Raw genomic sequence first — 16,757 nt, 5'->3', positions numbered from 1 at the left:
TTGGATTGACTTGAACACTCAACACAAGCCAGATTTAAAAGCCACTGTCAGATTTCATCACTCAATCCATCAGTGGAAAGCTAATAACAGGTTTTACAGGTAATTAATAATCCACATAAACACGTCGCAGCTATCATATGTGAAGATTATCTTGTGGGAAATCACAAATAATCTGCCCCCCTAAAAAAAACCTCGGTAAATATATGGAAGCGTTTTTTTTCTTCTTTTAAACTGTAGACTCTCCTTTGAGGGTTTTCTATCGATCTCTTGAAGCGGGACAATTTACACTCCATTGGGACTGTGGTTGTTATTGATGAGTTTAAAAGAGCAAATTGATTTTTGCCTCCACTATAGAAAGGGAAGTTCATTTGTAGTGTATCTGGCCAAGCATTGATGATTTAGAAATGTGCGAGGTTGACTGTTTTTCACAGTGTGTAAAATGACAAAACACTACAGGCGAAAAAATACTAAACAGAACAAAAAAAATTGTTTGGTTGTGGATCATTTGACTATAAGTAGGCTGATCAAAAATATGTCTGACAAAAAAAATGATAATTTGGGATAATTGGGGATTTTAGATAATTTGGGGATACGTACAGTGGTTAGATCGCTTTGAATTAAGCATTTTTTGCTTGCTAATATGATTGCACTTAGTCTTGTCATATGTAGGAAAATCAGTTTAGAGCACTAGTCGTTTTCTTTCTTTTAAATTAACGAGTATATTTATGTAGAAATGCCATTTTGTTCTTATGTTGTGATATTTAGGGATGTTGGGTTTACGGCCATCTTTAAACCTTTTGATTCGATGCTTGATTAAAACCACAGAGTTAAGATGCTCCATTCCAAAGGATGCTGCTCATGATGAAGACTCTTGATTGCGTAATGAGGGAAGAAGTTTGTTGCATAATAGATTCAAATGCTGTTAATGTTAATGAAGAGGCAGACTGATTGGAAGGATGAGTGAAAAAGGCATCACTCAGAATCAGGGCAAAACTGGAGGGAGGGTCTTCGTGGTAAACTTATTGATGACGATGCAGATTGCCCATTTAAACCCCATCTTGCTTTCAACTTCAAATCTCACCAGCTCATCTAATCCAGGTCAAAATATTTGATAAAAGGGAACAAACCAATTGCGATGATCCATTCCATCCGTCCATCCATTCATTCCAGAAGGACTTGGAGACAAATCCAAACTATTGAGTTCTTTTATAATACATATGTTGGCTTTCTGCTCCTTTCCAGGTTTCTTTTCAACACACACTATCTGGTCAACTGGTGGAAGTGGTTTTAAAAGCCCACTAATAGGAAACAGACAGGCCAGAGTGGTCCGGCCAAATGGAAATCAATGGAGTATTCATTAGAAGTGAATTGAGGTGACAGTGTGAGGTCAGCCCGTCGCGACTGCGTTACACCTCGCTGAATCCTGCTACCACGCTACATGCTCCTTTCTTTGCCCCCAGTGTGAAATAGGACCACCAGCCTACATTCTACTTACCGTGACTGGCTGGCTCAGTCCATATGTTGCTATACTATATGCCGCCTCCTACACCGTACATCAAGTCAGCACTCGTACAATGACCTACTAACGAGGAAGGCTCCGGAGGCTAGCATTGAGGTTTTCTTCTAGATTACAATTTAGACTCTACTGTATATGTTAATGATCTGGAAGGATGTGGTGAGATTCTATAAAGCAGAATTGATAGGCAGAGAACAAAGGAGAAGAAATGCAACCAATTCAATGGAGAAGAACTGAATATGCATGTGCATTTTATATCAATTTATAATAAGCAATCATCTGCAAACTGTGGAAAATGTACTATTTAAATAGACAAGGTTTTTGTTTTTCAATTGATTAAAGTGATTAAATTCCTTTGCAAATTGCACTTAATGTACAGGAAAAGCATACTATGCTAGGAAAAAGAAAGCACAACCTTTTGACATTAAAATTAAAAAAAAGAATTCAATATTTTTTTCTTAGTTTTAATACAGAGCGTACAAAATGTATTTAGAGTATAAAGACGTGCTTGGGGATTAAGCTTCATTTACCCGTGACTTTGAGGGGGAAGCTGTAAAAAATTGACAAAAGGATGTTTAGCTACGGTATGAAAAGAAACTTGTCTTGGCATTTGGCAATTTTGGATGGCAAGCACAGTGAGGAGTCACAAGATTTGACATGTTCTCCTTAAAAAAGAGCATCTCTTTGCCTAAGGGCCCGGCAAGCACCAGTTGCCATAGCAACTTGGTACCCACGACCCAGTTCAGTGGTACTCTATAGCATTGAGCTCATCAACTGCTTCTACTCTTTCTTCTATTCCCCCTTCTCTTTGTTCCTCTCACACGGGGAGACAAAAATACCAACAATAATGGGTAACTTTTGCAATGAAGTGAGGAAAAATTGCAAAAGCTGTTTAGCTGAGATTTTCCACTCTTGAAAAATAACTTTTGAGTGGCTAAAAAAATGATAAATGCAGCAGTGGTTTGAAAATTGTTGACTTTTGGAACTGATAAAAAAATCATTTCAACACAGGTGCAGCAACATATGTAGGCAGAACAACAATACTTAAAGGCATATATTAATTCATCTTTATCGAAAGCGACTACTATAACTGTAGCTTAATGTGTCGCATAGTTGTAAAAGCCTTCTTGTTACATTTTATTAATAGCTCTGCCTTAGTATAGTGCCCCTTGGGTCATTGGGGCACACAAACCAGAGGGAATAAAGTGTTGATTGGCATTTACAAGCCAGAAAGTCAGATTCGTTTTTTATATTCCTTTATTAATCACAACAAAAGTCTCAAAGGGCTTTACACACTCACATTGGAAAGAGAATTAAAGCCTAGGCTAGAAAAAGGCTACAAACCACAAAAATGTATAATAAGAAACCTTGGCAAGGGTCCCAAATGAGGGGTCATCCACCCAAAATGATCATGAGTGGGTAGCATTTCACAAATTTAATGACAGTATACATAAAGAAAATATTAAAAACGGTGTGAAGAAACACCTTAGGTGGGATCTGACCAGAAGGATTCTGTATTAACCAGAAATTGGAGGTTATTATAGCTAAGATCAGACCATCTAAAAAAGTACATTTTAGCTCGAATTCGAGGTTTTACACATAAAATCATAGCATGACTGCCAAAAAAACCCTTACGTTCAGTATGCCGGCATTTGTGCTGGCGTTTTATACACGAACCAATTCCATACCTGCAGCCGCACATTCAAGAAGCATTGGGTGCATCCCTGCGTGAAAACATGTGACTTTAGCACTCTTGTCTTTTGTCTCTTATTCAGCCTTTCACCCCTTGGGGTAGTCTCAAGTAGAGTGGATAATATTCGCTTCAGTCTTCCTCCATGAAAATTCAAAATGGCCCCCCTGGCCACAAGTTGTGCTGTGGAAACCATCCGAGTGCTCGGCAATGACGCAACCAAATTGGGTGACGTGCCAGTCTCTCAGATTTTAAAGAATTCCGTGGCCACCTTGTGATGGAAATGTACTGTCCGGCATTCTTACCAAAAATGACATGATCGATGAATTTCTACTAAGTGACCAACGATCATTACTACTGGCCTCCACTAGGGGAAAAAACAATCTGAATCAGTGATGGAGGAAGGCCAGTGGAGTGGGACGTCACTCGAGAACAACACACGCTGTGCCAACCTGTCACACGGCTATTCATATCTCACATCAGACTGAGGACTGAACAATGTACAACTTTTCTGCTCTCTATTCTGCACAAATGTGAAAGCAACACTCCAATTTGGACGCATAGGTTATGTCCTGAGAAAGCGTGTTCATTTAATGTGGTCACGGGGCAGATGAGCCGGTTAAATGTGAACACAACGCACTATACGCATGTAAAAATAGAGCTTTCCCCCTTTTCAAGTACCCGTGGTCATTGGCACGTAAACAAATGAAAGCATAACGCGTACACACAAACACACACACATAGACACACACATAACCAGATGGAATCTGACAGCACGCTTTGGGCAAATGTCTTAAAATGAGAGATACACAAGCTTCTGCCTCCTTGTGCGATGGCTTTCACGTGCTTCAGTGACCTCACTCATAGCTTCAGGCTTAGGGGGTGGGGTGTGTGGGGGGGATACAGTAGGTGAAGGTTGGAATATAATGAAATCAGATGCATGCTGATTTGCAGGAGTCGCTTCATGGTGCAGTCTATTTTAAACACTGAATAATTTGAACGCCTGTCGTCTATTAGGTCACAACGTCCCGAAGAATGTGATCTCGAGGAAAGGAAGCAGTTGTTCAATTCAACTTTTATTCAAAGAAAATGTAAAAAGTTCTGCGATTGAGAGTTTTATCCCCAGAGTCAGATAGTTTACATTTTCACAAACCCGACATCTTTGAAACATATTAATCTGACAATTTACTATAGCTTTCTTACTTGGAAAAAAATTGTCAAAAAGTGGGATGGGTCCGAGCTAACTTTGTGCACCAGGCAGGCGATACCCTCAATTGGTGGCATCCAAACAAAAGGCACAATGAGACAAACAACCATTCATACTCATACCTAAAGGCAATGTAGAGTATCCAACCAGCCTACCCTGCATGTTATTTTAGAATGTGGGAGGAAACCGGAGAACTCGGAGAAAACCCCGTGCAAGCCTGGCTGGGGACGACATGCAAACTCCACACAGTTGATGACCCACCTGGGATTGAACCATCCACCACTGTGAGGCCGACACGCTAACTACTCAGCAGCATTGAAATCTTCTATTTTTACGGGCACAGCTAAATCATGTGACCCTGTTTTTTTCTGTTTACGACTCATCACCCCCAGATGGGGCCGTTGTGCAGCTAAACAGGCTTCCTCTCAGTCATTTGTATTATCTCTCCATTTTCTCCAGTACTTCTCAAACCAGTTTAACACCGATTATTCATTGATCATTTCAACATTTCACTCTGAAAAAGACCTGTTAAGAAAGATCTTGATAGTTATTGTTCAATGAGGCCTGAATGTTTCTCCATTTGTCTGCTGTTATAGCTTTATCTGACTCATAAATCCTCAAAATGTAATCAAGCCATTTATCAAAATCTCAACTACCATTAAGTTTATTGTTTTTTTTTGTCTTTTTAATATCTTGGGGTTATCCCAGAAGGTATTTTGACAAACTGTGCAGTATAAATCTACAGTAATTTACATACAATAAAGTGAGATAAATTAATATTTCAGATAAGTACCAATAGCTATAAATGGTTAAATATTAATGGAGTAATAAAGTATTTGTCATTTTTACTATTAGATTAGATCTGTGAAGGGTGACAAGAATTCAATGTTTATCCGCAACACAAACCAAATGTCAGGGCCGGCACCTGACAGATTGCCATCAAACACAAGTTGACCTTTTCTTCCATGACCTTTTATCGTGTAAGGCAATCGCAAAGTTAATATCATCTTTATAATCACGGTGTATTGTGTTCATCCCAGATTGCCTAATGTTTTTTTTTACACAGGACTGTTGGAAAAAAAAGGAGCAGTCTTCATCTTTCCGCTTGGCACTTTTCTGCCCTCCAGACAATGACGTAATCTCCCTCCAAGTTCTGACCTGAGCATCTAAAGTGAGGGCAGTGAGGAAGCGTCGCTTTGCATAAAGTGCTAGGAAAACATCCTCATAGAGGTTTCAAGAGGATTTTTGCTTTCACTCATCAAACAGAATGCAATCAAACAGAATCTCATAGAAAGAAAGTGACATCTAAGACATGTGGGACTATGCTAAGATCTTCAAATAGAATAATTGTCAGATGTAACCAAACCAAAAGCATACCTGTCAACCTCGGCCAATTGCTCCCCTTATTAATGTTGCAATTCCCCTTATTAAGTGATCATAAACCAGACAAATGCAACGCAGCACATATTTAATCATAGTTACCCAAGTGGACGTGGGTGCCTAATCAGTAAGCACTAAATTCAAGATTCTGTATATGTCGCTGTGTGACGCTGACAGATCGACTGCCTGGATACATTGCTTGCTGATGCGCTATATTTATATATAGTGAAAAGGCGGACGTGTGGAAGGGGAATGTTGGCGCGCATATCATGCATAAAGTATGGAAAATTAGGAGTCAACGTAAAAAAAAAATCCCGTACAAAAATTGTTATATGGCATACACAATTTGAAATAGTCAAAAAATGTATAGGTTGCCAGGTATGAAAAAAACTTGATGAACTAAAATGCTTACATTTATTCTGTCATTGTTTCCAGATTTGTAATCGAAATAAATACAATTACTGCTAATGCTGCATAATTTTAAATTGGGCGTGCCCAAATGAGTGTTGGCAAGAGTGCTTAATTCAGATTAGGTTGACTATCTAGCCTAGCGCAACGGTTAGTTCTGTATGAACATTTGCATATTCCTCATGATTGTTTTCATTTGCTGCCTGTTTGGTCCGTTTGCAACAAAGTGCATCGGCAACTGTATAATTATTTTATTTTTCATCGTACCTGAACATCACCCTCTGCAGTTTATACCATGATTTGGAGCCAAAGCAGCTGGCGGCCGGCAACAAAAGCTCCTTACTCGAGCGCTCACGTCTTTTGGCCCCAACTGCAAATCTTCAGCGTCTTATTGGATGCTATAAGCTCGTGGTAGCATTCCAGATGTCAAAAGGCAAATTCACAAATGATTACACAAATAGGCCAGTCTATAATCTATTTCAGGGAAGCTACATGGGTGCATTCAGTTGGGCAACACCCCACCTGGAGTACTGGACGGGAAGCGTACCTTGCGTAAAGTGTCTATTAAAGAATTACTAGTCTTTCCGAACTTGACCGCCATCCTCGCGTTGAGGCTTCAAACAAGCTCGGCCAGCTGATGCTGACCGAGTGGTTCCCATGAGGGCTTGGCCAGGGTATGTGGGGGCATGCCTTGGATGACGTAATGGGTTGTTAAACCATCAGAGTGGAGGGACACCCCTCGCTTCTCCAACTTACATCATCACAGCTGAGCAGAGATGCTTTTAGCAATCCACACTTTCGAATCCACAATTGCAGAAATGATAGAAGTCAGTGACCTATATGTAAAAAGGCTTTTTAAAAAGGCAAAAACGGTAGAGTTGAGATTCTGTAGACAAATTCATGCCCTCTCCTAATCACACTCCTGTTAGCGCTTTATAAGATCCAGGAAATGTGCCTGATTACAGGTGTATTGGTTCTTGCTAAAATGGAAAACCAAAGCATTGACGACATTGGGTTTCAATTCGATTCAAATCCACTGCCTATCACTCATAGATTCATATTGTGATGTTCTCAGTTTACAGCCATGTTTTCAGCACTCACTTTCAAACAGACACGACACTTACAGGCAGATACCCAATGGACTGATTAAATCCAAACCATGATTACACTTCATAAAACCTGTTAATTTATTTACCGCATTCACTACGCCCACGCATATAAGACGCACCCTTAAAATGGCCTTAAAATCGTTGAATTTTACAATTTCTCGCATATAAGCCGGCCCAAAATTCACAATTTCCTCCTCCATATTCATGGTATTAATAGGGTACAAATCTGCTACTTTGAAGGGGAAATCTTATGGAAAAACCACCACTTGTGGTGCTTGAGATACTGTATAAATCAAAAGCATATTACTAGGTTCAATATCATGAGGAATTAATTCATCCAGCAATGGTTGTTTTCTTACTGCAAAACAGAAAATAACCAACAAATAGTAAATGTTACTTTGCCAACATCTACTGGTGAAAAATAGTAGAGCACGTCTTGAGCGCAGGATATCCGGAATGAATTAAGGACATTTCAATTAATTTCCCTTTGGAAAGCGAATTGGTAAATTGAGCAAATCTATGGCGGTCAGAAATGTAAAAACTAAGGTTCCAACCACAATTTCTAAATTTTGGGACATTTTCGTATTGGGGAGATCTGTTTTTTCCTCACTGAAATGATGTGATTTGGCACCATTCAGTTATAGAAACATGCAACAATATTTAGTTTCTGTAACAGGTTCTATTACCCCAAAAGAATGCATGGTGCTCTCTACAGTAAAAAAAAAACAAAGAACATTGATTCCAGACCCAGCCATGGTTGCAGAGGCATACTAGTATTTGTACATGAGTATAGTGGTGGTGGGGGCTGTTCATCCTCCACAGACACACCTTCGCCAGCGACACAAAGATGGAGAAGCAGAATGAGCTTGAGCAGATTTCATGCATTCAATGGATCTCCTCGCATAAACACACGTGAACATGCAACAAAATAGCAAAGGGGTGTATCATTCCACCTTTTAACAAAGCTTTTGGGTGGATTTTAACAAGGGATGCGCTTATGTCTGCTGTCTTTGGACCCAGCCTCTGCGTCAAGAGCGCCACTTTTTTCGCGACCACCATACAGGCTTGAGCAGAAGCCTTAAAAAAAATCAAGGCTTGCATGAAAATGACGGAGCCTTGCGTTGAAAACGCCGATTTCTAATCATCATGAATTGTGTTGAGGGGGGAAAAACGGCCGGCGTGCACGCGCACGGCTGCACGCCTGTACCACCCATTGAGTGCAAATGTGCGAAAGGGTAACTAAAGCAGCAAATGTGCACCGAAAGCAGTGTGAACAAGAAGATCATCGCCTTTTGCATTTGCCCCTTCGAAATTGAGATGGCGCGGCTATTGTTCGGAGTGGGAATCCATTGCGAGTGGGTTCGACGGGGCTCAGGTTGGCGCAAAGGAATGTAGCAAATGCGCAAAGAAGGAGCGGCAGTGGCGGTGGCAGTGGCATTGCGAGCCTACCTTTGCTCTCCTGGCCTTCGTCTTGAGTCTCCTCCGCGTTGGAGTCCATGGTCGGCTTTGTTCCATCCATGATCAAAGCTGGGCTTTGTGGGCTCCTATAGTGGCACTCGGGGGCTTACGGTAGAACGATGGTACGTACGCTGCCTGGCTGCCTGCGTAGGGACTTGATGTTCGCGCGCTTCTCTCTCTCTACCCCCCTCTCTCTCAACCTCTCTCGCCTCTCTCGCTCGCCGCTCTTTCTCTATCTCTCTCTCTCACCCTTTCTCTATCTCTCTCGCTCTATATCTACTTCTCTCGCGGTCTTTCTTTACCTCTCTCTACCTCTTTTGCTCTCTCTATCTTTCTCTACCTCTCTCGCGCTCTCAAGCTTTCTCTCTACCTCTCTCGCTCTCTTTCGTTCTCTCTACCTCTCTTTATTTGTCTCGCTCTTTCTTTACCCCTCTCAAGCTTTCTCTACCTCTCTACCTCTTTCTCTAACTCTCTCGCTCTTTCTCTCTACCCTTCTCTCTCTACCTCTCTCTCCCTTTCTGCCCCCCTTCTCTTTCGCTGCCCCTCTCTCTTTCTCTACCTCTGTTCCTCTCCCCCTCTCTCTACCTTTCTCGCTCTCTTGCTCTCTCTCACTGGTATAGTCTACACGTGCAAAATGGGTTGGCCAGGTTGGACGGATGGCTGGAATTTGCGGTCCCTAAATTGCGTTCTCTCCTCTCATCGTTCCAGTAACTAAGACGTCCAATCCGTTTGATCAAGGAACATTCAGTTCAAATCGATTAGACTTTTATCGCCCTATTTGGCACGTAAAAATTAGTATTCATTGCCAGGCCCGTCGTTTCAAATGCATTGAATGTCTGTCGCTGTCAATGGAAACCAGTAAATGAACTTAAATGTGTTTTTTTTTATTCTTGATGGGGGTTGTTTATGCACGACATGACGGCCAAATGTGCAAAAGCTGTAAATATGCAAACTCACGTGTAGCCATGCGTGAAAACACACGTACACGAGTGCACGCGCACACACACTCACAGACACACTAACAGCCTCGCTGCCCCCTCTCCATCTGGTGAGACAAAAAAAAAAAAAAATCACGGAGGGAAGAGAGACAAGCAAATCTTGTGCTTTCCGAGTATAAATTGGGGCATAGAAAGAGCTTTAGTTAGACTGACGTGGTGCGGCGTCACGATCGACCAATCAGATCGTCAGGTGGCACACGCTCGACTTTAGAGGACCAGCCTTGTTTACTTGAAAGGATGCTGATGCGAGGGCTGCTTTAACTCCATAATTCGCCCCATTTTCCAATCATAATAAAGAAATCCTGAGACAATGGGACACCATCTGTTTTGAATCCTCTTATGGTTTTAGCTTGGGCCCCCACGTGGCCCGATTTCAGGCAAACAACTCCAGCGAGCCCCCCTTTAACATCCATCCATATAAATGTACATCCCTCAAAAACATTGACAAATATCAGACACCACAAAGGTCAACTTGACACGTACAAGGCATTTAGAGGGTGTGTTTGGCCACAGGGCTGAAAGCAACACCCGCTTGTGTGCCATGTGTGGCCCAGGCAAAGAGGGTCAACCCTCCCTCACAATTCGTGTTTGACATGAAAATGATCCTGAAACCGGATCTTTCCGTGTAAACAAAGAACTCTTGTTTATCTATTCTCATTGAGTGTTTTATAAGCAGACATTCATATGTTTACACACATCTATTAGGGATCATTGCGGTCTCTAATGATGTTTCCATATCTCAAATGTACATTTGTAATCATGTCATGCTCACATGAATAATTAATTTGCTGTGATTAATGCATCATCCAATACAATCAAAATAGAACAAGGTGAGATAATACATTTACAGGGAATGAATGCCAGATGAAATTTTCTCATATTTGTCTCTCAAAACCCAAATAATCCCTGGCCGAGTCGCTCAGATTAAGAACATGTCCAAAAGATCAGATACAGTGCGCCTTGGCTTTGGTTACTATCAATCACCCTTGCACACTAATTCCTATATAAACACACATAAACTGCCACATGGTGAAATCTTGGCTAAACGTTAATAATAATATATATATTTAAATTACTTTAGAAAATAAATTTGACACAAAATAATTGTTTTTATTTAGTTGTAACTTAGTTATTAGTTTAATAAAAATTGGGTGGGATTTCAGTAGACCTTTACTCATAATACTGATAATATACATTTCTGGCAATTCATTTGAAATGTTACGCTATAAAAAAGCAAAAATTACTTGGCATTTTTTCATTAAATCCCACAAGTAATTAATTACTCATTGAGGGTGAAATGTCAGTTGAGTCACAACGTCTTTGTTGGGAGACAACTTTTCTCCCACTTCACCGTCATGTGATGACTCCCGCCCCTATTCTAGTGTTTACACGCATCAACAAGCAATGCGACACCACGACTGATGGGCTGAGGGTCATCTGGGTAAACCCGAGTGTATCCCAGGTGACTGTGGGAAAATGCCGACTACAGCCCAGTCATCAGTCAGTCTCCAGAGATTATTCACACTTAGATTTTTACATTAACCGAGTGGAACTGAAACTATTCAAAGAAACTCATTGGAAACTTCAATATTGTATTTTCAGACATGATTCTTATTATTTTGTATTCAAATGGCCCGTCAGAGCAGCAACTAAGGAAGTAAATATGAAATGTGTTTGAGAGAAAATAAATTTGCTTCAATTATATCACATTCCCTCAAAATAAGGTATACTGCTAAACACATTTTGAGGGAAGGCTTAGTTTGGGATTTAGTTGGTTTGTTTGCTTTTCACCTCTTGTGTCCCTCCAGGCTTCCGTTTTGTTACAAGCTGCATGTACTTTGGTAATCAACCATTGTTTGTGTATTTAAACCCTGTGTGTTTGTTAGTCTTTGTTGGTTTGTATGCCCTGTCTTCTTTACCCTGCCTTGTTTTCAGCATGCCATGTTACCACGCCATGGTCCATGTTCCCCATTCTCCCATGTCTTCAACCAGGTTTGATTTTGTTATTTATTTCTAAGTGCTTGTTACTTGCTAAAGACTCTTGCCTTAAGTATTTTATAGAGCACTCCACACATTCACCCATGACATCCTTCCCTGCATTTAGGACCAACCACATTCCATGCTCGACATCACACCCAGAAAGTAACAAAAAGTCTCCTACCTAATGCGTCGTGTGGGTTATAACTTGAATGAAATAGTGATGGATTGTTCACCCACACACAAATTCCACACAGTCAGGACCCACCTGGGACCGAACCATCGACCCCAGGTACTGTGAAGAAAACGTGCTAATCACTCGGTTACTATTGGAGAAAAAAAAGAATGAATATTTCTGACACACCTGTCAAAGAATCGACTTTATGACATACCAGTCAAGATGGCCCATCTATGCATTTCAGAGAGCTTGCATACAAGAACTGCGCTAGTATCTCATGAGCAAACTTTCTTACACCCCCGCAACTCTCTGTTCAAACGTTTGTTGAATGCCTATCTTCCCACATAAGTGGAAATGAGGACATTTCAGAGAGATGAGGAGCTCTAACTTTGGGTTCACAGGAGGGACGTGAAAGAAAACAGGGCAACCGTTTTTTGGTTGTTGTTTTTTTTTTTTTGCCCCTCTATTTCCTCTCAAATCACTGCTGGCTGACTCTTCCTCAACAGTCTGTATGCAGTCTCATCCTTCACACCGGAGCCGTCTGATCACAGGAATATGCGTGCTGCTGTTGCCATGGCGATGCTCTATACTGCAATGGTTCAAGCCTCCCGGCGGTGCTATGTCAGTGGTGAGGGAGCTTTTTGCGGCGCCATTCCACAATGAGTGAGAAACTGTATTTAAAAGAAAAAAAGGCCGAGATGAAGAGCAGCTGAGTAAGAAATCTTATCACCGACACACTTTTTTCTGCCTCGGCGTCTCCCGTGGGGATGGAGACCATAACGGGGATGAAGACCATAACGGGCCCAATGTGAATGCAAGACATAAATGTAAACGGAAAGCCTTTTGCAAAATAAAAGCTCCATTTGAAGTCCTCAGCAGAGTGAAGGACCTCCAGCAACACACTGACCTTTGGATGGTCTTCCAGAAACACCAATTTAGGAGGTTTTTCATCTCCCCTTTCCAACATTGACACAATCTGTGAAGCTAATAGGCTGTCACTGTAAAGGTCCTAAGAAATGGCGACTGTGTGAAAATAGGAAAACGACTGCACTAATGTTATTTAACATGTTCAACAAGAATTTGGCAGTTTGATCTTGTCTTCTTTTATCATGTCATAGTTATTGCGTCAGGGACACCACAACCAGTGGACCAATGGAAGGGCAATGGATAGCAAATATGGTTCGCATTTTAAAGTCAGTGGGATTAAAATGTTATATCTCCTTTTTAGGTTTGTCTAGATGACCTCCTCCACGTGTTTGCTAGTTTTGCATTTAAGAGGAAGTGACAATTTTGGACTTTACTGTCAATAAGAACAATACACAAACACAGACTAGAAAAAGAAGTATTTGGAACCTCTATTTTTTTCCTAAAATCAGGCCTCACTAAGAAAAAAATTTGGCAAAAGGGGAAACTGAAAGTTTCATCTTCATAAGTCTAATGTTGAAACCGTTTTTGGGGAATTTCCATAGAACTACACGAATGAACTTGAACACAGATTGCTCCAGTGCCCACATCAATTCTTGCACACATTTGGCGTGAGTACAAATGTGTTTAAAGGTATACGTGTGTACATTGCGATCAGGGCTTTTAATCTGCTGTGTTGGTGATGACCCAGTTTCGCCCCCTCCCACTCCCACACTCAACTTTCAGTCACTAAGGAGATGTTTCACTCTCATCTCTGAATAGGATAATCCATCCCCTGACACAGGGACATAATCTAAAGAAAGAGTTTTTTCATTCCGAATGCGTTATGTGATGGACACCTGTTGAATATAACAATGTTAACTTAAGCAAAATCTTACATGCTGCCATCATTCGCTTTCATCGTTTCCGGTCTTGACTGGGTGACTTTGAATTCCACTCTAACGGGCGGAGTAAATAGCCTTGACAACATCACTACCACCTCATTTACGATACCTGTCTCCTGTGGGTGAGGCTGTTTTAAACTAGCCACGCCTCTCTGCAGACAAACCCACACACACACACAAACACGCTCACACCAATCTCTCAATCTCACAATTTATCTGACGAGCCATTAATCCCGCTGGCCCAGATTTAGTCTGCAGTCTGCTCCACATGTTGTTATGCCGTCATCCCACACACAATCCATCTATGGCAAACACACACACACACACATTGCACATATTGCACACAGATACAGTATACTGCACGTGGAACCTACCGTATTTTCACGACTATAAGGCGCACTTAAAAGTCTTAAATTTTCTCCAAAATAGACAGTGCGCCTTATAATCCAGTGCGCCTTATATATGGAAAAAACAGAAAACGAAAAACCACCACTGTCGGATATTAAAAAAACACAAACGCCTGAACTGAAACAATACTGTTAAATATGCAGATGCCATCTTAGTTTACAAAATCTTCTATCATATAGCTCCTCCCCCACTGCAAGATTTTATACAAAAAAATCCAAAACATCAACAATGGCCGGCTCTAGAGGTGACATTGTAGTGAATGCTTCATACCTGGAAGTCAATAGCAATTACCGTATTTTCACGACTATAAGGCGCACTTAAAAGTCTTACATTTTCTCCAAAATAGACAGTGCGCCTTATAATCCAGTGCACCTTATAATACAGTGCGCCTTATAATACAGTGCGTCTTATATATGGAAAAAAATGTCATTCATTGAGGGTGCGCCTTATAATGCGGTGCGCCTTATAGTCGTGAAAATACGGTACTGTACTTCAATCACTAATGTACTCCTGTGTTTCTACCTAAAGCAGGATGGCTCTAAATATTATCCTCATTTAGTCTTTGACAGCAGAAAAGAAAGATGAACATGCTTTCATATTTATTTACTTGCGTGGGCCTGAGGATCCACAACTCTTCTTGAGTGACTGATGTGACGTCCGCCTCTGAGTTTAGTGCATTGCTGAGTCGCCATGGAAACAAGTTATCGCGACAACCACGCATCAGAGTAGCCGCTGGGCTGAGTTTATATTTGCTCACATGCAAGACGAGAAAAAGACAAGCGGCCTACGCAACGCGGCATGGGAGATGTACTTTAAGACTAAGCGTAAAGAGCACTTTACAAATATCAAACCCAGTGAAATATAGACTAGGTTTATTCAGAGTAGGTAGAAAATTACCATGCGGGTTTTTTGACAATTCCGATTCCCAAGATATTAGCTATTAAGAAACCCTCTAAAACACACCCTCAAAGTCGCGGCCCGGGGTCCAAATCTGGCCCGCCGCATCATTTTGTGCAGCCCGAGTAATTAAATCATGAACGGCAACTTTCTGTTTTAGGATCAAATTCAAATGAAGATTATAGATGTAGATTATATTTCCTGATCTTCCCCTTTTTAAATAAATAATTGCAATTTTTTAAATCATTTTTTTTCAGTTTTTAGTCCAAAAATCTTTTTGTAAAATATAAAAATAGATATAAAAAGAGCTCAAACAAACATTGTTTTAGATCTATAAAAAACTGAATATTCAGGGCTTTTAATCCAGTTCTTTTATTCCATTTATTTAAAAAAAAAATCTAAATATTATATTTAAAAAGATCCAACCCACATGAAATCGAGTTGAAGTTAACGCGGCCCGTGAACCAACCCGAGTCTGACACCCTTGGTCTAGGCAAAAGAAAAGTGCCAGATGGAATAGCAATCCTTTTTCCCAGATCATATTATTTGACATATTCATTTGCACTGTGCAGATATTTTAAATGCCAAATGCTTGTTCCACTATGATTTAATTACAATTCCTGCTTGATGGTAATCTGTTTAACCTCTTTAGTGCACTTGCAACAATCTCAAGAGAGAAGGCATGAGTAGTCACGTGTTGTAGTCAGTATAAAGGGCTAATTCACAAAAGAGGTCAACTGGGTTAGAGAGAAAGGCCATGGAGAGACTGGGACCAGTTCAAGAAAGGATTATAATGTAACAGCACAGTAGCAGCATTTCCTAACAAGATGCTGCAAAATGTTTTCAGGTCCCTCCTGCAGGAAAATGATCATTGGCATAAATCACTTTGGCTACTCCCTGTCAGTACTTCCAACTTTGCCGGCCCGAAGGCCGTAAACGGTCTGGCTGCAATATTGAAACCAGATGTTACCATAATAAAACAAAGACGGCGCTTGTATGTTTCTACGTTTGAGTGAAATACGTCCCTCACGCGACAAAAACAATTGCAGTCCAGTTTAATCCACAGCCGAGCGAGCAGATCATTCATTGAAAAATCCTATCAACATCTCGTCTCGCATGAGGACGAGATGTTACTCAGTGACTGCGGGTAAACACACCATTTTCTAATTGTCGCCTGCACTTGGACAACTGTGTGGGCTAAAAAGCCATGAATGGATGTAACACTCAAAAACACGGAAGTCGGCGAATGTCAGAAATGTCAATGATTCTTTGTAAATAGCCCGAAACAGTCTCCCTTGCCTTAAATTCTTGACCCGTGTGAAATTTTGCAATCAGAGTTTAAAAAGAGGGTGACTTTGCGCACACTCCATGAGGAAAAAAAAAGTGGAGCTATCACATTTTCCAACATGTTCTTGTTAAGAAAAAGCATAATGCTTTAGTCAAAGAGTGAAAGCGAGCACTCTGAGTGGCGTTTCCTTTCCTTTAATCCTTTAAACTGATTGAGATGCACAATGGTCAGGCAAGGCGCATTACACCGGGTGTGCGCACAAGCGCAAAGCTGCAAACACAACAGAGTGTGAGTGAAACACCACACACACACACACACACACACGTGCACAATAAAGTGAGTGGGAGTCGGATAATGACCTGATTTTCTTCAACCCGTTTCTTTATATTTAAGAAAAAATAAATTCAATTACTTACCCATCTTTGTTGCATACAC

At 40.9% G+C, this 16,757-nt stretch overlaps 1 protein-coding gene and 1 long non-coding RNA gene across 3 annotated transcripts in view; one reads left to right on the top strand and one right to left on the bottom strand.

Moving 5' to 3' along the window:
• LOC144205580 (neuronal membrane glycoprotein M6-b-like) overlaps positions 1–16,757 on the bottom strand; it is a 27,265-nt gene extending 10,508 nt beyond the window's left edge. Inside the window, exon 1 of one of the 2 annotated variants that reach the window (XM_077730031.1) lies at positions 16,739–16,757. In XM_077730031.1, coding sequence (XP_077586157.1) covers positions 16,739–16,742 — 4 coding nt within the window. In that variant the 5' untranslated portion in view covers positions 16,743–16,757. Of the gene's footprint in view, positions 1–8,759; positions 9,279–16,738 lie in introns of those variants that run through there. The other variant, XM_077730042.1, reaches the window with a different exon arrangement.
• Positions 11,599–13,018, top strand: LOC144205601 (uncharacterized). The gene is made up of 2 exons (XR_013328133.1): positions 11,599–11,758; positions 11,871–13,018. It is a non-coding gene; the product is annotated as an uncharacterized LOC144205601 (long non-coding RNA).

The sequence above is a fragment of the Stigmatopora nigra genome, chromosome 1 (assembly GCF_051989575.1).
Source record: "Stigmatopora nigra isolate UIUO_SnigA chromosome 1, RoL_Snig_1.1, whole genome shotgun sequence".
NCBI lineage: Eukaryota > Metazoa > Chordata > Actinopteri > Syngnathiformes > Syngnathidae > Stigmatopora > Stigmatopora nigra.
This window is presented reverse-complemented; position numbering and strand designations above follow the sequence as displayed.